The sequence below is a fragment of the Ascaphus truei genome, chromosome 2 (genome assembly GCF_040206685.1).
Source record: "Ascaphus truei isolate aAscTru1 chromosome 2, aAscTru1.hap1, whole genome shotgun sequence".
In the NCBI taxonomy this organism is placed as follows: domain Eukaryota; kingdom Metazoa; phylum Chordata; class Amphibia; order Anura; family Ascaphidae; genus Ascaphus; species Ascaphus truei.
In genome coordinates, this window is record NC_134484.1 from 490,039,279 (window position 1) to 490,064,218 (window position 24,940).

Consider the following 24,940-nt stretch of genomic DNA (forward strand, 5'->3'; position numbering starts at 1 on the left):
GTGGGTTAAATGTTCCCACAGAGGGGATTGGGCATGCATGTTACAGATAGGTCTGTGAACCCTATAAACCTGCCTGCAGAGCTATCCCCTGGGTGATTCATGTCATATCCAAGCTTTGCACAAGATCCTGTTTGAGTACAGCGGTAGCGGTTCCAGGACGCAAGGGGTTAATAACATCGTAACAAAGGATTTACCCCAAATTCAGGAATTTGTTAGCCCTGGTGACTCCCAAAGGAATTCTAATGAACCAGAATGAAATTCCTTCATTTGGCAGAGTTATTAGATCGGCAACTTGCGATCTAGCCAAACGGACTTTAAATCAGAGACTGCATTTCTTGCGCTTTCGTTCAAAGGACAATTTATTTAATTTCCCCATCCCAGTAAGTGTTGTATTAAGTGTATTCTGAAGTTGTCGTGTGTTTGTCTATCAAGGAAATAAATTACAATTTATTTTGCCCTCCTTGTTGTGTTCAATCGAGAATCCCAAAAATATAAAAGTGTTAATAAGTACTGGGCTACCGTGACACCCTCCCTGAACCTGCAATCAAGAATCACCTGCTCCTTGCTGCCTCCTATGTAGCTCTGGCCTGATTGGCTTCCTGTGCTATTTAGCTGCTGCCCTTCTCCCAGGAAGTTGCTGAACATAGACTTTACTTTGCAAGTAACTGTGCTTGCCACAGACCGCCTCCGTTTGGCCTGACTTGGCCTCCTTGTGCCTTTGTCCTTTTCTCCCTCAGCCTTTTCCTGGTTCCCGTGCTGAAGCGCTGTATCCCCAGCGCTGTGGCTTCTGGTTATTAGCCTCCTCCAAGTGGAGATTGTTCCTGTGCAGAAGCCCTGTGCTGAAGCTTCATGGTCCTGTGTCACCTATCCTTACCCTGTCCCGCTGCAGCACCTACGCTGAAGCGCCTTCGTTGAAGTTTTCCCGTTACCAAATTTTGTTTGTGACCTCGATCTTCGCTCCTGTGCTGCCTACCTTGACCCCGGCTTGCCTACGGACTACGCAACCCAGACCCGGCTTCGTGGTCTAAGGTTGGTGTATATCCATCCCCACCTTAGCCGCGTGGTCCGGCCCTGGTTTGTAGTGGGCATAATCGTTACAATATGATGTATCCCAGGAAAGTAGTAGAGGACTGATGAAACTCGCATTTAGTTTGGTTAGATAGGGCCGCAGGAGGTCAGGGAGTACCGTCTCCGGAACGTTTCGGATTCTGAGGTTCTGCCTCCTGTCCCGGTTCTCATGGTCTTCCATCTCTTCCTTGAGACCCGCGACCTCTTTTCCCAGCCGGAAGATTTCATCTTCTGCCTCCATCAATCTTTGACGGTCCTCTCCCTGCTTGAGCTCGATCTCGGCCGTCCGGTCTGCTAGACCGGAGATTTCACGCTTCAGCTCCGAGACTACCGCTTTTAGGTCGTTTTGCAACAAAGTATATAATTTATTGTGCATATTCGTCATTGGCTCCTCCATGTAGGATCGTGAGATTGGTCCTCTGGGTTTGGGTCTCCCCTTGGCTGCTGGGGCCTGTTCGTTTCGGCGGGGGAGCCGCATGGAACGGCGCCATCTTGCATCTCTGCCATTGCCTCTGGGCTCTTTTGTGAGGGGGGGAAATATTTCGCCACTCCGTGATTTGCCGTTTTTTTAACTCGCGCCTGCATTCTCCCTTATTTCCTCTGTCTGGTGGTGGTCTGGAGAGGCGGAAAAACTCGGGCTAAGGTGCTCTATTATTGCATTTGTTAGAGAGGGTCCCCGGAGCTCTCTCAGCAGTCAGCCATGCCGGATGACGTCACCGGAAGTCCCTAAGATAATTTTTAAGGTTGTCATTGTGGTATATGTTTATACATGTCTTTATATGTATATTGGCATTCTTGCTTTACATATTAGCTGGTTATTTTCAGAGCTGGTACTTGTATTTGTATTCATAGATATTTTTATATTTATTGATTTAGTCTTCAGTTTCACGTTACTATATGCATATGTTTAGTATGCCTTATTTATTTATAACACTTCTTTATCATTATACTTATTATTAGAGTCACTGGGTGTCACGGTAGTTTATGACAAGATATAATGAACACCAAATATCTGGGTTGAACTGAACGAGGCTTAGATATAATAAAATATATTTATTCCTTAAAAAAGGTGAACACAGCAATATAGTACAATTAACAGGCAAGAAGGTAACACTTACTTAGGGTTGGGGGATGGAGAAGTATCAGCTAGCAATTCTCCAGCAATCCGGTGACATTCCAGGTGGAATCAGAAGCACAACTAAAAACTCTAGGGTTGACACAGTTTATATTCCTGTGTAACCCTATTCTTAACATTGAATACAGACTATTGGTGAACAATTATCTGTATCCAATCCCTAACGTGGAGACACAGATTAACCCATGCCCCCCAGCTAGGTAGCCCATGTGTACTGGGACTCTGAGGGTCTTATTTCTGTAGCCCCATAATTAAATCAGGGGCGACGACAAGTCTACAAAATGAAGTATCTGATAGGATCTTCATTGTTTGTAGGTGTAGACATAACACTTAGACACCAGTCAAGTTTGATGATTCTCCGTCCTCAGGTAACAATTAGAGTGGCAGAGTCTGTTGATTAGTACTTGGTTCCTAGTGTAAACAATCAGGGCAGTTAACTTTTGATCACAGTGCTTATGCTCAATCATCCGGCTGCCCTTCATGACCTATTAGCATAGCAGATGAAGTCTGCATTTTCAGAGCAGATCCAAAATACCATACATATACATTTTAATATCTACACATATTAATAAGTTCCATTCTGGTGGGCTCAGTGGGTCGAAATTTGCCAGTTTTTAATGCCTACAGTAACTCCACAATTAGCCAAATATCAACTCTCTGCAACCTCCAAAACTGGAGATACAGAAATGCACTTTAAAACATTAAAATACAGGATTATAATGAAACATGGTAACAGGGGAACATACATTTTCCTGACATGACAAGGTGTAAGCCACATTCCTGGACCACAGTCCAGTTAACCCCTTGCCTCCCTGGTGAGGTCAGGGGGTGGCCATATGGGGTGCAAGCCCTTTAATACCGTGCCAACCCCCCTCTCCCTCTACACCTCCCCTTAATGGGTGAACTGTGGCCCACTGGCCCTAACGGGGAGTGGGGCACTGCTGGTACCCTTAACGAACTCAGTCTCAGAGGGATAGTCCTGACATGAAAGTCCATCAGCATTGCTGTTTTCACTACCCTTTTTGTGCTGAATAGTAAACTCGAATTCTTGTAAGGCCAAGCTCCACCTTAGCAACTTGGCATTCTCCCCTGATGCCCTCTGCAGCCAACTCAGGGGGTTGTGGTCTGTGAGGACCGTGAAAGCCCTTCCATACACATAGGGCTGGAGTTTTTTGAGTGCCCACACAATGGCCAAGCACTCTTTCTCAATGGTGGCATAGGCCACCTCTCTGGGGAGTAGTTTTCGGCTGAGGTACACCACAGGGTTCTCTCTACCATCGTCCCCCACTTGGTTCAACACAGCCCCAATGCCATAGTCCGAGGCATCAGTCTGTATAAGGAAATGTTTGGTATAGTCTGGGTCAGCCAGTATGGGGGACCCAGCAAGCGCAGTTTTCAGTTCATGGAAAGCTGTTTCACAGGCAGGAGTCCAGGTGATAAGCACAGGCAGTTGCTTCTTAGTCAAATCAGTCAGGGTTTGGCCACGGCGCTGTACTGTGGGACAAACTTCCTATAGTACCCTGCGGTGCCCAAAAATGCCATGACCTGTGTAGACGGACGCTCACAGAGGTACACAATTGGAGACTTTTGTAAGGTGAAATTATAACAAGGCTTTATTGTGCCTTTTCCTTAACATCAGGAAACCCTCCAAACAAGGGGGAAACAAAGCTTCTATTCACTTAGGAGTATTTCTAGTGAAATACTATGCAATTCACAACTCCCTTAAATAAGCATGCCTCCCAGCCCCAAACACATAGCATGAAATGAACAGATATAAAAAGTCTTGTTAATAAAAGTCTTATCTGTTAGCTGGCTGCTTTAGGGGAAGCTTCTCTGCTCTCCTGAAACCGCACCTGTGTGTGCAAAGAAAATGTCAGCATCCAGGTTTAGAAGTCTTAGTTGTCAGCTCCAGAGATCTGTGTTCTCTTGGTCAGTCTCTCCTTGGAGACTCAAGAACCTCTGCTCTGTCTCCAAAGTTCAGCTCACACGTGAGCTAAGGAGTCTCACTTCCTGTCTCAAAAGGACAGGCTTTTGTAAGCAATCTAATCAGGCAGGTGGTGTTTGTTAATTGACTATCAGCAGTTAACAACCACACTGCTGGATTAGAGGCACATTACCTGAACAGGGATAACTCCCCTGTTACATACCTCCCCTGTTTGTGGGAAGCTCGGGCTTACCACGACCAAAGCCGATCCTTCCACTCTCATTCGAGATCTTTCTGTGACTTGAATGAGAGTGGATGGAGGAAGAGAACCCTCTGTCCCGCTGGGATTGGAGCCCTTTCTCCAGTTTATTTTTGTCTCCTCCCGAAGGTGCTTGAGATCAGCACTCCTCAGTCACTCAAGGAGGACTTTTTCTAAGTATAGTCTTTTTGCTACGTGCGCGGTCATGAGATTTCCCTCGCGTTGGGTGTTCGTCTTATTGTAGGCAAACTGTATGGCAGCAGTCGCAGAGCGTTTAAAAATAGCCCTTTGAGTTTTCTGCTCTTGAAGCTGTCTCTCTGCCCTTTTCCCACTCAATGGGGTTGCTAGTTCAGCCTCTTTGAGATTAAGTTGCAATTCCACACCCACTTCCAGAGAATGTCCCATCTTTTCAGCTTCATCAGCTAAGGATTCTTCTGGTTTTGATTCAGCATGTGTACCTTCTTTTGTTGCCTGTTGGGTGGCTGAAGGTTTTGCTAGTGCTTGTTTAGGTGGTTCAAATTTTGCAACCTTGTCTTTCAGACGAGAGGTATTCCCAGCTGTCACTGTACCCTTGTCTTCATGGGTTTTTGTGGCCGTTGGATACTGACACTTAGTCTGGGTCAATACTTGTCCTTGTAGGACTGTAATCTCATCCGCGAGAGATCCCTGTTTTTTGAGTGCGTCTTGCAAGTCTCTTCTCAGGGAATTTATCTGCGCACTTTGCTTTCTCTGAGTCTGTATCAGTGTCTCCTTCATATTCTGGAGCTCTGTCATTTTTGTCGCTGCGTCTGTTTTCTCCTTGGTGTACTGACTCAAGGGAATGAAACAGTCTCTGTCTCTCCAGCTCTTGATCCAGTTTCTGAGCCTTCTCACGCTCCCTCTCATACAGAGTCACCTGGTATCGAAGCTCCGCCTCCAATGATGCTCTGAAGACATGCAGCGTGGCCTTTAGCTCCTCATACTGCTCTGTGGGGACGTACTGGGTATTCAGACGTTCCTGCAGCGCTTGTACCTCTTTAGCAGCCTGCAGTTTTTTTTCCTGCAGCGTTTGCTGCTTCTCCTCAGCATATTGGAGGTGTGTACGCAGACCTTGCAGTTGGTTCTGCAGTCGGTGCTCTGCGTCCCTTGAAATGTCCAGCTCCTCAGTGAGACTGTGCAGTTCCTTTCTGGAAACTTCCAGGTCTGTGCGGCAGCTGTTGGTCTCATGATGTGAGGCATCCAGTGCTCTGCGGAGTGCCTGACCCTCTTTCTGAGATACGTCCACCTCTATCCGGACACTGTTGACCTCCTGTTGTGAGGCATTCAGCTCTATGCGAAGAGTGTGAACCTCTTGCTGGAAGACTGTCATCTGCTTCAGTGCCTCCTCATACATCCGCTTTAGCGTAGCCACCATTTTATCAGATTGGCTCTGCTTTTCATCCATGGCAGAAATAGTAGCATTTGCAGTATCTAGCTCAGTCTTGAAATCGTCCAATTCTGTCCTGGCTAAAGAGTAAATTGTGATCACATCTTTTTGTAGCCTCACGTTATTTTTCTGTAGCTCTGTGTAACCATCTTCCTTTTGTTTCAATTGTTCACGGAGCATATCACAGTCATGCCTGGCATTTTTCAGGGCATCTTCAGGGCTGGTCAAGGGATCGTCACTCACTGGTTCCGGCTCCACTTCCCGGGGATGGTTGGTTGAGGGTTCCTCACTGTTGGCACCGGACAGACACTTCTTTGGGATACACGACTTCTGCCTTGGGCCCTCTGGATATTCGGTTAACCGTGGGACGAATTCTCAATTTTCTCTAGGCTGCAGGGCAACTCGGTCCCCCTTTTCCTCCACAGGATCTGTGGACGTGTCTGTTCCTTCCACGGTAAGTGAAGAACCGCTTTTCTTTTTCCGCTTTTTTGTTTTGGATGACTCCGTTCCATCCGGAATACTGGGGTCTCCTTCTTTATTTGATACTTTAGCAGCTTCATTATATATGCCAGGCTTTTCTTGCAGTTGCTTTAGCTGACAGAAATATTGGGTGATCTGCTGCTCTCGCTCTTTCTCTTGTCGACCATATTCGTCATCATAGAGGGCGGTCTTTTCTGTTCATGCCGAGTTCAGGCACCCACACCATTCTTGGGGTGTTTTGTGGATGTGACTCGGTTCGGGTTCCCCGTAAGAGATGTGTTCCTCTTTATTGGACTGGAAGGGCCACTCTTCCGTGGGGTAGGGTTCATTACAGGAACGCTGCATCTTGTCCTCCATTTTTAGGCTATCAGGTGTAATTTTCTTCCTGACCTCAGGAGGCGCTATTGCAGCTGTTGCCACTGTATTTGCTAGAACCCCCAATTGTGGTAGTCCTACAGGTGGGCATATTTTGCTTGTAGAGGTCGTAGCTCTCACAGGCATCTCTGTAGACTTTTTCTTTCTTGGGTAAGTTCCACAATATCAGCAGTGCTGTGCATGCATTTTTTCTCATCAGGTATACAGGAAGTGCAGGATGTGCAGTTACTAGGTAAAACGTCTATTTGCTTTACACCATTTACTTGCTAGGTTAATCTCTCATTAGGTATGCTAAATGTGTAGTTGCTAGGTAAAAACTTCTGTTTGCTTTACACCATTTACTTGCTAGGTAAAATGCCTCCGCTTCAGCAACAGAATTTGGTTTTCTGCTTGAGTGCAGTAATTTTCAGTCTCATCTTTGGGTATTATGGCATTCACACTTCACACTTTGGGTGTCTGTTTCGCTCCCAAGATATATAGGCAGACTTTTTTTTACTTGCAGAAAAAAACATTCTTTGCAGTGGAATATTTCATTCACTCCCGGCAGGGTGACTCAACACTCAGCAATTGGCTTTGGAATACCTTTTACACAGTTCAGCAATCCCCTTTTCCCCTGTAGGGCAATTTTACACTCAGCATTTATTTGCTAAAAATGTCCCTGCTTCAGCACAGTCTTACATCAATTTTCACACTTTTCTGCATATACTCCATTCACAGCTGGTAGTCCTATGCGGTGTGGCCACCTTTATTTGCAAAATCATTACCGCTTGTGGGTCACCATCTGTATTCACTGCTTCAGCGAAACTTTTGAAAACAACCAACACCTATCCCTTTTTAAGGGCTGACTCACTTCTTGAACCCTGACTATGGCTAGAAGGCAAAACCCCTATTTCAATGACCATATTACACTTTGTGATAGGCAAATAAAGGTTTACCTGCTTCAGCAGTCTCTCTCTCTCCTCTTGGGATTGGGGAAAAGAGTCCATCTGTGGTCTTGTAAGTTTCAGTGCAGTGTAAGTTTCAGTGGTGTGTATCACTTTAACTCTGATCTCTGCTGCATGAGATTTTTTTTTTTTTTAAGTTGCTCAGTCTGTTTGTAGGCAAAAAGCATAAAAAAAATTTCACATAAAAAATCTCCGGTCCTTTTTAACTTCAAAGACACCTCTCGTCCCACTTCGGACACCATATGTAGACGGACGCTCACAGAGGTACACAATTGGAGACTTTTGTAAGGTGAAATTATAACAAGGCTTTATTAAGCCTTTTCCTTAACATCAGGAAACCCTCCAAACAAGGGGGAAACAAGCTTCTATTCACTTAGGAGTATTTCTAGTTAAATACTATGCAATTCACAACTCCCTTAGATAAGCATGTCTCCCAGCCCCAAACATATAGCATGAAATGAACAGATATAAAAAGTCTTGTTAATAAAAGTCGTATCTGTTAGCTGGCTGCTTTAGGGGAAGATTCTCTGCTCTCCTGAAACCGCACCCGTGTGTGCACAGAAAATGTCAGCATCCAGGTTTAGAAGTCTTAGTTGTCAGCTCCAGAGATCTGTGTTCTCTTGGTCAGTCTCTCCTGGGAGACTCAAGAACCTCTGCTCTGTCTCCAAAGTTCAGCTCACACGTGAGCTAAGGAATCTCACTTCCTGTCTCAATAGGACAGGCTTATATAAGCAATATAATCAGGCAGGTGGTGTTTGTTAATTGACTACCAGCAGTTAACCACCACACTGCTGGATTAGAAGCACATTAACTGAACAGGGATAACTCCCCTGTTACAACATGTTTCTTGGTTTTTAGAACAGGCCACTGAACTATGGCTTCTACCTTAGCTGGCTCTGGTTTGAGATGCCCTCCACCCAATCTGTGCCCTAAGTACATGACCTCTGCCATCCCTACCATACACTTAGTGGGTTTCAAGGTAAGCCCAGCCTCCCTGATCCTATCTAGCACCGCAGCTACATGTCCTAAATGGGAGTCCCAGGAATTACTAAAGACAGCAATGTCATCTAAGTAAGCCCTGGCATAGCTCTGCATCCCTTCAAGTAACCTATTGACCAGGCGTTGGAAGGTAGCCGGGGCATTTTTCATCCCAAATGGCATCACTAAAAACTCATAGAATCCACTTGGAGTGATGAATGCTGACTTCTCCCTAGCCTCCAGGGTCAGTGGGATTTGCCAATAGCCTTTGCTCAAATCCATGGTGGTCAGATACTTTGCCCCGCGAGTTCATCTAGTAACTCATCCATGCGGGGCATGGGATAGGCATCTGACACCATCCTAGCCTTGAGCAAGCAGTAGTCCACACAAAACCGGGTGGTCTTGTCCTTCGTATGGACTAGAACTACCGGGCTTTCCCAAGGACTCTGGGACGGAGTAATTACCCGTAGGGTCAGCATCTCCTCTATCTCCCTCTCCATACTGGTCTTGACCTCTGCTGACACTCTATAAGCGTGCTTATGCAGAGGCTGCAGATCCCCTGTGTACACTGGGTGTTTTGTGAGATGTGTGGTCCCTGGCATGTCAGTGAAGAGGGCCCTAAACTTAGCTAGAATGTCCCTGGCTTCTACCTGCTGCCTAGCACTCAACTGTGCCCCCATCTCTACCTGTTCCACAGTGTTTCCCTGCCTAGCCTCCCCTAGGAGATCAGGCAGAGCATTGCTCGCCGGATCTTCCAGCAGTGGGCTACAAATGGCCATTACTGCTCCCATACTCGGTGCTCTGTATTCTTTCAGCATATTGACGTGATATGTCTTATGCCTCTCAGGCTCTACCTGTACAACGTAGTTGTACTCATTCACCTTTCGGATAACTGTGTACGGTCCCGACCAGGCAGCCATCAACTTGTTCTCCCGAGTGGGTTTGAGAACAAGCACCTGCTGTCCTTGGATGAATTCCTTGCTACGGGCATTCCGGTCATACCATTGCTTCTGCCTGGTCTGAGCGGCCCTGAGGTGGTCCTGGGCCACCCCCATGAGCATCTCTAACCGGTCTCGGAGATCTACTACATACTGGATCACTGAAGCATCAGTAGCAGTAGCCTCCCCTTCCCATCCCTCATGGAATAGGTCCAGAGGTCCACGTACCCTGCGGCCATATAGTAGCTCGAAGGAGGAGAAGCCTGTAGATTCCTGCGGTACCTCTCGGTAGGCAAACAGCAAGTGCTGTAAATGAATCTCCCAGTCTTTCCCCTCCGCCTCTATAAAAGTCCGAAGCATCTGCTTCAGGGTACCGTTAAACCTCTCACATAATCCATTTGTCTAGGGATGGTAAGGGGTAGTGCGCCGGTGCTGTACACCGCATGCATCCCAGAGACAATGTAACAGTTCACTCATGAACTGCGACCCCTGATCGGTTAGGACCTCACTAGGGAAACCTACCCTAGAAAAAATGTTCAGCAAAGCTGCTGCCACTGTCTTGGCATCTATGGTGCCAAGCGCTACCGCCTCAGGGTACCGGGTTGCAAAATCCACCACCGTGAGGATGTAGCGCTTCCCTGCCCTGCTAGGAATCATAAGGGGTCCTTACAAGGTCCACCGCTACTTTCTGGAAGGGTTCCCCTATTATCGGTAGGGGTTTCAGGGGTGCCTTCACACGGTCGCCCGCCTTACCCACTCGCTGGCAGGCATCCCAAGAGCGGCAGAAAGTGCCCACATCTCGAGATGCCCCCGGCCAGTAGTAACGCTATAATAACTGGGCTCGCGTTCTGTTGACCCCCTGATGTCCCGCTAATGGAATAGAGTGAGCTACCCATAACAGTTGCTGTCGGTACCGCTGGGGCACTACTAGCTGTCGCTTACCGTTCAATCCCTCCTCTATCCCTGGGTTCCCTTCTTCTCTATACAGGAGTCCCTTATCCCACAGGCAGTGGTCAGTGCCTTCCCCTGCCTGAGATTCGGACGCCTGAAGTCTCATGCCGGCCGGTGGAAGGGTCTGTTTTCACTGCCTCCCTAAACTGGGCTCCTAATTCTGGCCACCCCCCAGTCATGTCATTGTCCGGAGAATGGGGAAGGGTGAGGGGAAACAGTAAGTCAGTCTGTGGTTGCAACTGATCCTGGCTTACCTCCCCGGGCTCCTCTGCGCCCTCTGCTAACGTTGGTCCCAAAGGCTGGGGGATTGGCGCCGCCGCCATTGCCACTGTCTGGCTCCGGGTAACCGCCGCCACTGCAGCGGGTTTGGGCACTTGGTCATAGGTGCAGGTCATCGGACCCAGATCGTGGCCAAGAAGAACTTCAGCATCCAAACCGGGTAAAACCCCCACCTCCCGCACACCCTGGCCTTCCCCCCAATTCAAAATGATTCTGGCCACTTGCAGGAAACGTGGCTCTCCGTCAGCCTCAGTGATCTGTATCCCAGGGCCTGGGAGCAATTCCTCTGGCCGGACCATATCAGGTCGGACCAGGGTCACTGCAGCTCCTGAATCCAGCAAGCTGAATGCTTGCCGGTCACCGACTGTGACCGGGATGAGATGTCTGCTCCGGCCGTCCGTCCGCTGCAGGTCCGCGCTGAGATGTCCTTCGCTCATGGCTGTAGGCACCGATGAAACCGGGACAGGTGTGGCATGGGACGTCTCGCTGGGAGTTGATTCCATGACCGGTCCAGAGTCTTTGGTGGAAGCCACCCGCATGTGAGCTACCAGCTTCGCAGCTGGGGTGCGGTGCTCCTGATGGGGTCCGCCGGAATGCAGGGGTTCCGGGCAATCTGGTCTGATGTGACCAGGGCGGTTGCAGTTGTAGCACCGGCGCTCGTGCCGGAGCTCCCCCGCCTTCGGTGGACTGCTGCCTGCAGGCGGCCTCTGAGTCCATTGGGGGGTATTGGCAGATTTTCTGTCCGGTGCCGCCGCCACCGCCGCCTTGGCTACTGTTTTGGTGGTCATCAGGGCTCGGCTGGCCACATAGTCATCTGCAAGCCTCGCCGCCTCCTGGTAAGTCTTGGGCTTCTTGTCGTACACCCAAGCCCTCACTGCCAGCAGGCACTGCTCCATGAGCTGCTCCTGAAAGATGAGGTCCAGCAGGCATTGGTAAGTCCGTGCCTCATAGCCCTCCACCCAGCGTATCCCGTACAAAGCCATGCGGGTCACGTAGGTAACATAGGACTCCTGGGGCTGCCTCTCTTCCTGCCGGAATTTACCCCGGTAGGCTTCAGGGCTAAAACCATACTGAAACAATAACAGTTCTTTCAGGTGGTCATAGTCATAAGCATACTCATCTGGAAGCGCCATCATCGTCTGCTTAGCCAAGCCAGACAGTAAGGGGTCCAAACGTGCAACCCTATGCTGGGGAAGCACTTTGTACCACCGACACTGTGTCTAAAAGTTCTTTAGAAAACTGTCGATCTGATCAGTACTTTCCACAAACTTGGTGAGACTGTGCTGATCCAGTTTGAGTTCATCTTGGTTGGGTTGGACAGGGGGGCAATAAGCGGGTCTGTTCACTGACATAGTGATTGCAGCCGCTCCTCCGGTGTCCCTCTGTCACCCCACACAGTAATCAGTGCCAACATTTCAGGGGTGAACGGACTGGTAGCCGCAGCAACCAGTACCCCTCCTGTTGCACTGCTCCCGGGAGGTGCACTCATTCCCTCCCCGAGATTCCGCCGCCCCAGCACTGGGTTCCTTCCCTGATCTCCGGGTGGCTGTATAAGGGCAAGCTGAGCCGTATCCTGAGGCTCTGCAAGCCGGGCTTCATAGTCACCGATTGCGTCAATCATGTCTGCGACCTCCTGGTTCTCATAGGGCAGTCCATATTCACGGCACTTGTCCTTCAGCTGAGCTCGGGTCCTCATGTTGGATGAGCCTTCAGCCTCGCTCATGGTTCAGTCGCAGCAGTGAGGTGGTGTTACAACTTGTGTTAACTGTTGCACTACTGTGTGTTCAATAACTTTAGTCCCAGGAACTCGCAATTACTCTCGAGTTCCCACTATATTACAGGGTCCCGCAGTACACTGTAATACAGGTTCAGTTCAATCCCACCGCTTGCCACCAGTTAATTATAGAGCTTGTCACGGTAGCTTATGACAAGATATAACGAACACCAAATATCTGGGTTGAACTGAACGAGGCTTAGATATAATAAAATATATTTATTCCTTAAAAAGGTGAACACAGCAATATAGTACAATTAACAGGCAAGAAGGTAACACTTACTTAGGGTTGGGGATGGAGAAGTATCAGCTAGCAATTCTCCAGCAATCCGGTGACATTCCAGGTGGAATCAGAAGCACAACTAAAAACTGTAGGGTTGACCCAGTTTATATACCTGTGTAACCCTATTCTTAACATTGAATAGACTATTGGTGAACAATTATCTGTATCCAGTCCCTAACGTGGAGACACAGATTAACCCATGCCCCCCAGCTAGGTAGCCCATGTGTACTGGGACTCTGAGGGTCTTATTTCTGTAGCCCCATAATTAAATCAGGAGCGACGACCAGTCTACCAAATGAAGTATCTGATAGGATCTTCATTGTTTGTAGGTGTAGACATAACACTTACAAACCACTCCAGTTTGATGATTCTCCGCCCTCAGGTAACAATTAGAGTGGCAGAGTCTGTTGATTAGTACTTGGTTCCTAGTGTAAACAATCAGGGCAGTTAACTTTTGATCACAGTGCTTATGCTCAATCATCCGGCTGCCCTTCATGACCTATTAGCATAGCAGATGGAGTCTGCATTTTCAGAGCAGATCCAAAATACCATAAATATATACTTTAATATCTACACATATTAATAAGTCCATTCTGGTGGGCTCAGTGGGTCGAAATTTGCCAGTTCTTAATGCCTACAGTGACTCCACACATTGGCCAAATATCAACTCTCCAGAACTGGGGATACAGAAATGCACTTTAAAACATTAAAATACAGGATTATAATGAAACATGGGAACAGGGCAACATACATTTTCCTGAGAAGACAAGGTGTAAGCCACATTCTTGGACCGCAGTCCAGTTAACCCCTTGCCTCCCTGGTGAGGTCAGGGGGTGGCCATATGGGGTGCAACCCCTTTAATACCAGGCCAACCCCCCTCTCCCTCTACACTGGGCACTTTAGTATTATTCATTTATTCAAAGTGAAAAAATAAAAAAATACGTGTATACAGTGCTAATGCTGTATATTATTAAGTGAAATATAGCATTAAAGTGATTACCAAAAGGGGCCTCCTTCCCAACACAAATGCTACAGGCTTCAATCTCCCTGATCCATAAACCCGGTAAGGACCGGGCAGACTGCAAGTGCTACCGGCCCATTTCTCTGATCAATTCTGATATTAAAATATTCTCCAAACTTATAGCAAACAGAATGGGTAGCGTCCTTCCCGGGTTAGTCCATCCAGATCAGGTAGGGTTTATCGAAGGCAGGCAGCGGACAATACCAGGAGGATTATAGACTTGATTGATCTGGCCAATCAAAAAAAACATCCAGTCCATGGTATTAAGTCTAGACGCAGAAAAAGCCTTCGATAGAATAGACTGGCCCTACTTAAGAGACAATGAAGGCATTTGGTTTCGAGGGACGCCTACTAAATGCCATACAAGCTTTGTATGAGGGCCCGACGGCACGGGTACAACACCAGGGCTTCCCTTCGGAACAATTTAGCATCCGTAGTGGAACGAGGCAGGGTTGCCCTTTGTCCCCCTTGCTGTTTGCCCTCTGCATTGAGCCCCTAGCAGCGCACATTAGACGAAACCCTGATATAGGAGGAATCGCGGTTGGAGAGCAGACACATAAAGTGGATCTGTACGCTGATAATGTGATTTTAACACTGTCGAGGCCCCTCACATCTCTTCCCAACGTTTTTGCGACATCCTCTCCCTACAGTCTAACATTATGAAATTCATTTGGAATAAAAAAAGCCCACGAATTGCAAAAGGTATCTTAAAGAGGCTTCCAAAGGGGGACTAGTGGTACCTTGCTTGTTATCTTATTATAAAGCGGCACAATTAAGACAAATTATCCAGTGGCACACATATCCGAACAAGAGGCGGTGGGTGGAACTAGAGAAAAGCTGTGATGCACCGGTTGAGCTGCATAATCTGATTTGGCTCCCTAAGGGAAGCTCCAACAAAATGGGGGTTCCGCTTCAGGCCATGGCCAATTCCTTGAAGGTCTGGGAGGCTACTAAAAACAGTTGTAACCTCACTTCCAAACACTCCCTAATGACTCAACACGGACTTCGCTCCAGGGTTGAATAGCGGTAATTTGTTAATTTGGACACAGGCAGGTATCACAAGATTAAAGGATCTGGAGGGGAGGATACATATAAAAACCTATGAGCAAATTAAATCCACAAAGGATATCCCAAACAAGATATTCTTTAGATACCTCCAGATCCGAGATTTTTATAACAAATTAACAATTAGACCAGCAAGAACAAATTTTGAGCAGCTGTGTTCTAGAGATACGGACACGCGGGGACTAACCTCTAGAATGTACAAGGAAGTGATCTGTCCTGAGACTCAGACGACCACAAGACTCAGTTACATGAGACAGTGGGAGTCAGATTTAGGGGAGACACTAGAGGACGAGGACAAAGAACACAGGCTATGGAGCTCTCATCCGGTAGGTGCAAAACTGGACTCCTATATCATCTGCCCTGTCGTGAGTAGGAGTCCAATTTTGCACCTACCAGATGAGAGCTCCATAGCCTGTGTTCTTTGTCATTTAGACAATTGTTTGTCATTTATCTATATATTTTTTATTAAATTGTACCAACATTTTCAGCTATTCTTTGTTTGTTGTTTGTGTAGTTTTTGTGTTTATTTTATTATTTTTTTATTTTTATTTATTTTGTTATGTTTGTTCATTTATTTAGCAGTGTTGCACTATGATTGTCTTTTGTGCTTGTTTTCACATGTTGTGAGACATCATTCAAGATCGGAAGAGGTGACCCTTAACACTGAATTATTTCCCACACTGAACAAGCAAATGGTTTCTCCCATGTAAATACTTGGGTGTGACAGGAGGTCACACTTTGTACTGAATTGTTTCCAACACCCTGAATTACGGTTAGACAATAACAAAAAACTTCCCACCATAAGCGTATTAAGTAATTTATCGTGATAACAATTTTCAGCAATATATTAACACCCAATAGAAAGCAAAAAAGCAAAAGTCCTCAAAATGTTCAAGGTCATTTATTGTGAAACATATTTCTTATACAAATGCATTTCATTCTTAATAAAATGTAAAAAAGCAAATACATTTTATATTTTAATTTTAAGAATAAAAAATGTTTCAATGAAAATATTAGAATAAAACTACAGCCACACTAAAGCCCCTTTCTTCACCATTTACTATTACTCCTTCTACCCCCTTCTCCTGTACACATTAATAGGGCATAGTGGGGGGTGGGTTAATGGGCATAGGGGAAGAGGGGGTCAAGAGGCACGGGTGAGAGCCGAGAGAAATACGGGGGAGGAGAGAAAGGGGTTGAGTCATGGTGGAAGGGAAGGGGTAAGAGGCATGGCATAGGGGAAGTGGTTAATATGGAGGGGTGAGATTACCAGCAGGAGGATTCCTTATAGCTGCAGCATGTGAAAGTCAAGGAGCTCCCAGACTCGTTCCCACTCCACTCTCTCTACCAGACCCACACTCAGTCCCCTCTCTGACACAGTCCCGACGCCTTTCTGCCAGACCCACCCCCACTCTGCAGCTGCTGATAGGAATGCCATGGCAAGAAGTAATGGCAAGTATTGCGTTACCGTCCATTTTTATTACTGCAGTATTACTATGCTACTGGTATATTGCCCAACCCTACATTGAACAATCAATCACATATTTTATCACATGTATGAATCCTAATGTGTGTAAGGAGGCTGATCTTCTGTGAAAAGCTTTCCCCACACTATGAACATGGAAATGGTTTCTCCCGTGTATGAATTCTGTGGTGGGTGAGGAGGTGGCTCTTTTGAGAAAAGCTTTTCCCACACTCTGTACATGTGAATAGTTTCTCCCCTGTATGAATGCGCACATGTTTGAGGAGGTACTTCTTCAGAGAAAAGCTTTTACTACACTTTGTACATGTGAATGGTTTCCCTCCTGTATGAATCATCTGGTGTCTGAGGAGGTTGCTATTAATACTGAATTGTTTCCCACACTCTGTACATGTGAATGGTTTTTCTCCTGTATGAATCCTCTGATGTCTGAGGAGACTGCTTTTAAGTGGGAATTGTTTCCCACACTCTGCACATGTGAATGATTTATCTCCTGTATGAATCCTCTGGTGTCTGAGGAGGTTGCTATTAATATTGAATTGTTTCCCACACTCTGTACATGTGAATGGTTTCTCCCCTGTATGAATCCTCTGGTGTATGAGGAGACTGCTCTTAAGTGGGAATTGTTTCCCACACTCTGTACATGTGAATGGTTTCTCCCCTGTATGAATCCACTCATGGTTGAGGAGCACTGTCTTATGAGAAAAGCTTTTACTACACAATGCACATGTGAATGGTTTCTCCCCTGTATGAATTCTCTGGTGAATGAGGAGCTTTCCCTTAACTCTGAATTGTTTCCCACACTCTGAACATGTGAATGGTTTCTCCCCTGTATGAATCCGCTTATGGTCGAGGAGATCCGCCTTCTGAGAAAAGCTTTTACTACACTCTGTACATATGAATGGTCTCTCCCCTGTATGCATGTCCAGGTGTCTGAGCAGGCTGCGCTTAATTCTGAATTTTTTCCCACACTCTGAACATGTGAATGGTTTCTCCCCTGTATGAATCCGCTCATGGTTGAGGAGATCTGTCTTCTGAGAAAAGCTTTTACTACACTCTGCACATGTGAATGGTTTCTCCCCTGTATGAATCCTCTGGTGATTGTGGACGTTCCTCTTAGTACTTAACTGTTTCCCACACACAGTACAAGTAAACGGAGTCACTGCTGTCTGAATCATCTGGTGTGGAAGAAGTTTCCCTTTCAGTGAGAAACTGCTCCCACCATCTGTACATGTAAAGGTTTGCTCTCTAGCGGGGACACAAAGGTGTGTGAGCAGATCCCTGTCCAGTGAGAAGCTTTTGTCACACTCACAGAGAAAAGGCTGAGCACCACGGCTTCTTCTTAAATCTCTCGCATACCTTTTGCTGGACCCATATTCAGAGTCCGTCTCTGCTGTGTGCTGTACAATGTCTGTAAATTCACCATCATGTGGCACTGGTTCCTTGCACGTGTCTAAAATATGGCAGGAATCAATGTTTTTTGGCACTTCTGGGCTGCGTGGAGTCAGACAGCTTCTGGATGGCTCAGAGCTCAAGTTTTGTTCCTCATTCAGGCCGTTCTCTAACAGAAGTAAACAAAAAAGACAGAATAAATGTTTTCAATCTGTAAATCAAATTGCTGAAAGCAAATTACAAATCCAAAACACTGAAGAATTTACCGATACTTAATTAACTAAATGTTCTCTTCACCCAGGGTTTTAAAATTGTAGCACATGGACATCCAGTGGCCCCTAATGACTGTGGTGGTGGTTCCCGAAACCCTGAAATTTATTTGTAGCAGCTCTCACAGTGAAATAATTTTGATACATATATAACGTGTACTTTCAGTTTCTCCCCATCAAACACTGCATTACTTAGAACAGCGGTGCGCAAACTGGGGGGCGCCAAATTATTTAGGGGGGGGCGCAGGCTGTGCAGCGAAACCTGGGGGCGGGCCGAGCAGTGCACGGGCAGACAAGCATCTCCAAGCTCCGTGCTGCTGCTTCCCAGCAGCGTGCTTGCAGCGGCGGCGGGGCTTCTCTCTGCACATAGACACAAGCCCTCCTTCTCTTCCTGTCTGTTTACTTGCTCCATTGTTCAGCAGAGTGGGGTACCAGAGCATGCAGCACAGTAGTAGTACTTTCACCTGGGGGGTGGGGGGAAGTGTGTTGTGATACGAGTGTGTGTGCTGTGATTGAGTGTGTGTTGTGTCTGTGTTGGTTGTGATATGAATGTGTGTTGTCTGTGTTGGTTGTAATTGAGTGTGTGATGTGTGTTGTCTGTGTTTGTTGTGATTGTGTGTGGTGTGTGTGTATGTTGGTTGTGATTGTGTGTGTTGTGGGTGTTGTGATATGAGTGTTGGGGACAGTAGAGAAGGCCAGAAGCTGCATTTGTGTTAAATCATCCATTTTGTCTGCATTTGCTAGCTAAAATCATGTAGTCAGCTTTTGCTAAAATACATTTTCTCATGTAGTCAGCTTTTTACTGTTTTAATCAGTAGTAGGAGACTAGTTCTCTGGGAAGACGAATCACCCCACATAGCTGCCATGGAAACCATGGTTGTAGTTAACGTAGGCAGTGAGAAAGTTATAGTTACATAGTTACATAGTAGATGAGGTTGAAAAAAGACGTACGTCCATCAAGTTCAACCTATGCTAAATTTAGACAACATATAATTTATTCTATATCTATACTTACTTATTGATCCAGAGGAAGGCAAACAAAAAACCCCATTAAGGGGAAAAATGAATTCCTTCCTGACTCCAAGAATTGGCAATCGGATTAATCCCTGGATCAACATCCTTCCCATGTATACTTATTTGGTATATCCCTGTATACCTTTCCCATCTAAAAAGATGTCCAACCTTTTTTTGAACAAATCTATTGTATCTGCCATCACAGTCTCCATGGGTAATGAATTCCACATTTTAACTGCCCTTACTGTAAAGAACCCTTTCCTTTGTTGCTGGTGAAATTTCCTTTCCTCCAACCTTAAGGGATGGCCCCGAGTCCTTTGTACTGCCCGTGGGATGAATAGTTCTTTTGAAAGCTCCTTGTATTGTCCCTGAATATATTTGTATATAGTTATCATATCCCCTCTAAGACGCCTCTTTTCTAATGTAAATAAATATAATTTAGCTAGCCTCTCCTCATAAGTTAGAATGTCCATCCCCTTTATTCATTTGGTGGCTCTTCTCTGCACTCTCTCTAGTTCCATAATGTCTTTTCTTAGGATTGGTGCCCAAAATTGTACTCCATATTCAAGGTGTGGTCTTACTAATGCTTTGTAAAGGGGCATAATTATGTTTACTTCCCTTCCATCCATTGCCCGTTTGATGCAAGATAAGATCTTGTTTGCCTTTGCAGCTACTGCATGACATTGGGCACTATTGCTAAGCCTGCTGTCTACAAGCACTCCTAAATCCTTCTCCATCAAGGATTCCCCCAATATATCTCCATTTAATTTGTAAGTCGCCTTTTTATTCTTGCATCCCAAATGCATAACCTTACATTTATCTGTATTAAACCTCATTTGCCATTTACCTGCCCACGTTTCCAGTCTCTCCAAGTCCTTCTGAATAGAAATTACACCCTGCTCTGATTCTATTACCTTACACAATTTAGTATCATCAGCAAAGATGGAGACTTTGCTCTCGATCCCAACCTCAAGGTCATTAATAAACAAGTTAAAAAGCAGGGGTCCCAGTACCGATCCTTGAGGTACTCCACTCACGACTTTAGCCCAACCTGAAAAAGTTCCATTTATGACAACCCTCTGTTGTCTGTCCTTTAACCAGTTTTCAATCCAGGTGCATATATTATTACTGAGTCCAATTTTCTTTATTTTGTACACCAACCTCTTGTGTGAAACCGTATCTAAAGCCTTTGCAAAATCTAAGTAGACCACATCAACTGCATTACCCTGGTCTAAATTCCTACTTACCTCCTCAAAGAAACAAATAAGGTTAGTTTGGCAAGATCTATCCTTCATAAATCCATGCAGACTATTATTAATAATTTTGTTTTCCATTAGGTATTCCTGAATATTATCCCGTATTAAACCTTCAAGTAGTTTCCCTACTATTTAAGTCAGGCTTACAGGTCTGTAATTCCCCGGGTGTGATCTAGCTCCCTTTTTAAATATAGGCACCACATCTGCTTTACGCCAATCTTGTGGTACAGAGCCTGTGGAAATGGAGTCCTTGAATATTAAATATAATGGTTTTGCTATTACTGAGCTTAACTCCTTGAGAACTCTTGGATGTATGCCATCGGGGCCAGGTGCCTTATTTACTTTAATTTTTTCAAGTCGCTTATGAACTTCTTCCTCAGTTAACCAATTGTTCATTAATATGGAGGTTGTGGCTTCCTCCTGTGGCGCTACCATTGAACTTGATTCTTCCCTGGTAAACACAGAGGAAAATAAGTTGTTTAATACCGCTGCTTTTTCCTTATCTCCAATAATCTGCATACCCATCTCACACTGAAAGGGTCCTATATTTTCTTTTCTCATTTTTTTGTTATTAAGGTACTTAAAGAACTTTTTAGGGTTGACCTTACTTTCTATTGCAATCCTTTTTTCATTATCCATTTTTGCTCATTTGATTGCCCTTTTGCAATTTTTGTTACATTCCTTATAATTCTGATACGATGTCTCTGTCCCTTCTGATTTAAAGAATCTAAACGCCTTCCTCTTCTTGTCCATTTCCTCCCCTACCTGTTTATTTAGCCACATTGGTTTTGACTTATTTCTTTTATACTTATTACCCAAGGGTATACACTGATAAGGGTGCTTTTCTAACAATGTTTTAAAGACTGCCCATTTATCTTCTACATTTTTCCCTGCAAAAACATCATCCCATTTTATTACTACTAGATTAGACCTCAGTTTATTAAAATCTGCCTTTCTAAAGTTAAAATTCTTTGTTGAACCCAAGTAATTTGTTTTTTGATAATTTATTTCAAATGAGACCATGTTATGATCACTGTTACCCAAATGTTCCAGGACTTGAATATTTGTTATTACTTCTACATTGTTTGATATGACCAAATCCAGAACTGCCCCTCTCCTGGTTGGTTCCTCAATAATTTGGGTCATATAATTATCTTTAAGCATCCCCAAAAACCTGTTTCCTTTTGTTGTAACGCTAATCCCATTGCCCCAGTCTATGTCTGGATAATTAAAATCCCCCATTATGCAAACATGACCCAGTTTTGATGCCTTCTCCATTTGCAAAAGTATTTTAGCTTCCTCAATCTCACAGATATTTGGTGGTTTATAGCATATTCCCACAAACATTTTCTTTATACTTTTACCTCCACTGCTAATTTCTATCCATAAGAGCTCTACATTTTCATCATTCCCTTCATAGACATCATCCCTTATAATAGGTTTTAGATCTGGTTTAACATATAGACATACTCCACCTCCCCTTCTATTTGTTCGATCCTTCCGAAAAAGAGAATAACCCTCTAAATTAACTGTCCAGTCATGAGTTTCATTCCACCATGTTTCAGTAATGCCTATGATATCATACTGCTCCCTTGCAGCTATTAATTCAAGCTCCCCCATTTTATCTGTCAGGCTTCTTGCATTAGCAAGCATGCATTTAAGTTTTTTTTCAGCCTGTACTATTATCTTATCTGCTCCTTCCTTTCTGCTCCCACTTGGTTTAGTCTTTAGAAGTTTTCTAGTATTATCTCTATTTACTATGGGTATCTCACTGCTTGTCAAACTTGCACTTGCCCCCATTCTACCTCCATACCACCTTGTATCCTCATCTATTCCATTTAGTTCATTATCTGTTTCATTCCCCTCCCCCCTCCATCCTAGTTTAAAATCTCCTCCAACCTCTTTAGCATTCTCCCCCCTAGCACAGAAGATCCCTCTTCATTGAGGTGCAACCCGTCCCTAGAATATAGATGGCACCTCAGGAGTTCCAGTGCTCTAAAAACCCAAACCCCTCCTTCTTGCACCACTTTCTTAGCCATGCATTAACCTCCCTGATCTCTGACTGTCTCCCTGCGGTAGCGCATGGCACTGGTAGTATTTCAGAAAATACTACCTTGGAGGTCCTTGCCTTAAGCTTTTGACCTAGATCCCTGTAATCATTTTTTAGGACCCTCCATCTTTCTCTAACTTTTTCATTGGTGCCAACATGTACCAAGACCGCTGGGTCAATCCCAGCCCCCCCCCCCCCCCCAACAATCTGTCTACCCGATCCGCAATGTGCCGAACCCGAGCACCCGGGAGACAACAAACTGTTCGGTTCATGCGGTCCCGGCAACAGATTGCCCTATCTACCTTCCTAATAATGGAGTCCCCTACCACCACAATCTTTCTTTGCATCTGAGCATCCTGAGTCCCCACTGTGCTGGAGGAACTATTCCCCTGGCTGCTAGAGGAATTTGTCTCCCCCAGCCTTGCCATTTCTGCCCCAACATTCCCAGTATCTTCACTCAACATGGCAAATCTATTGGGATGTGTCAGCTCAGAAACGACCTGCCTCTCCCTATTGCCCCTGCTTCCCCTTCTGTCACCCAGCTACCTACCTGCTCCTCACTAACAGCAACTAGGCTACCTACCTGCTCCTCACTAACAGCGCCACCATCTGCACCACTAGTCGAAGCAAGGGCCTGCTCAGTGAGCTCTAATTCCCTTTCAAGATTGCCAATGTCCCTCAATATTGCAAGTTGCCTCTTCAGATCAGCAATCTCTGATTCTAAAGAGACCACCTGCTCACACTTCTCACCGTGGTATGCTCCTTGGAACAGCTGCTCCAAGTGCACATACATGTGGCAAGATGTGCATTGAGTGGCATTTTCAATCCTGCTCATTCTAGAAACTATGAAGTTTAGAAGTACTAACAGTAAACTGTATTTCAATAAACTATACCTTATTTAACCGCTTCCTTGTTCAAACTGCTTCTGGTTCTAACTGCACACACTTTAACCAACCAGCACTTCAATCAACCACACAGATCAATCAGTACACGCAAGCTCAGGATTCGTTAGAAGCCTCTGTTTAAATAGGGACACCCACCAGGTGTGTTAGGTTATCAATTAACTAACCCCGCCCACTGCAGGTGTGTTAGGCCAGCCAATTAACCAACCATACCCACTCTGCCTCAGGCAGGAGAAAGGGGAAAAAAAAGTTACAGGCTTCAAATTACAGCACACTTTAAAAATAGATTCACCCACTGCACACTCCCCAAAAACAGCCACCCCTGCTAGTATACCCAGTCCTTCCCTTTCCTTATGGTTCTAACTGCACACACTTTAACCAACTAGCACTTCAATCAACCACACAGATCAATCAGTACACAGTATTTCAGACAGTGCCTGTCCAGGGAGATTTACGCCCCTAGATCACCCCACTAAACATGTCTTGCTCCTAAATCACGCCTCTAACCTAAGTATAAATATCTAAACTGAGATGGAAGGATTGAAACACTGCCGGTGTATTGGTTCTTTTGTTTCCCGGGCACGTACGTTTTACCATATTGGAGCTAGCAGTGCCAGGGTGTGGTTCCAAAGCTTCCCGGGAAGTCTGCAGTGTGCGGTGCTGTGGGTTTGTATCCAGTCACAAAGGCCTCCAGCCCTTTTTCCAATTGGCAGGGCAACTCTTTCAATGATTGTGTGGTGTGGGTGTGTGTTGTGATTGTGTGTGTGGTGTGTTGTGATATTAGTGTGTGATTGTGTCTGTGTTGTGATGTGTGTGGTGTGTCTGTGTTGGTTGTGATTGAGTGTGTGTTGGTTGTGATTGTGTGTGTTGTGTGTGGTGTGTGTGTGTTGTGATTGAGTGTGTGTTGTGTCTGTGTTGGTTGTGATTGAGTGTGTGTTGTGGCGGTGTGTTGTGATTGTGTGTGTGTTGTGATTGAGTATGTGTGTGTGTGGTCTGTGTTGGTTGTGATTGTGTGTTGTGTTTGTGTGTGTGTTGTGATTCAGTATGTGTGCTGTGTCTGTGTTGTGATTGTGTGTGTATGGGTGTTGTGATTGAATGCAGCGGTGCACAAACTGGGGGGCGCACGCTTGGAGAGTTGGTGATGTCACCGCTCTCAGCGGCAGCGTGGACGCAGCCTAATTTTGCAAGCGCGAGCTGTTGAAATAAGTATTTAGACATATTTGTATTTACATTGTATACCGTTTAATAAAGGTTTTTTTTTTTTCCCATGTGATTTTGATTACATTAGGCAGGGGGAGCCCGAGAAATTTCATGGATGAAAGGGGGGGGCGCGGCATAAAAAGTTTGCTCACCCCTGCTCTATATAGTGTTATAACACCTTAACACAGCTTAAATGGGTTAGGATGGTAAAGCACATTGTCTAGAAAGTGACTGAAAGATGTATCCAGTTATGGAGGGTTGGCTAGAAGTACAAATCAAATAATAATGGCGGTTTCGGGAAGTTTTTGTTGCTCCATCGAATCCTTTGAGTAGTGATATACACCTTGTTAGATCCATACATAATCATTGATTGAGAAAAATGTACTAACTAACTCTGGGGTGAGCAATGCAACCCACAGCACTAGATCACCAATAGGCGATAAACCAATATTGGAACAGACAAAAAAAAATATTTTTTTATACTGCATAAAACACATA

At 45.4% G+C, this 24,940-nt stretch overlaps 1 protein-coding gene across 1 annotated transcript in view; it reads right to left on the reverse strand.

The window, feature by feature from the left end:
• Positions 1-15,784: 15,784 nt before the first annotated feature.
• The window catches only part of LOC142488446 (uncharacterized), a 38,639-nt gene continuing 29,483 nt past the window's right edge, over positions 15,785-24,940 (reverse strand). Inside the window, exon 5 of the mRNA XM_075588967.1 lies at positions 15,785-17,920. Within this exon, the coding sequence (XP_075445082.1) occupies positions 16,491-17,920 (1,430 nt within the window). The 3' untranslated portion in view covers positions 15,785-16,490. The remainder of the gene's footprint in view (positions 17,921-24,940) is intronic.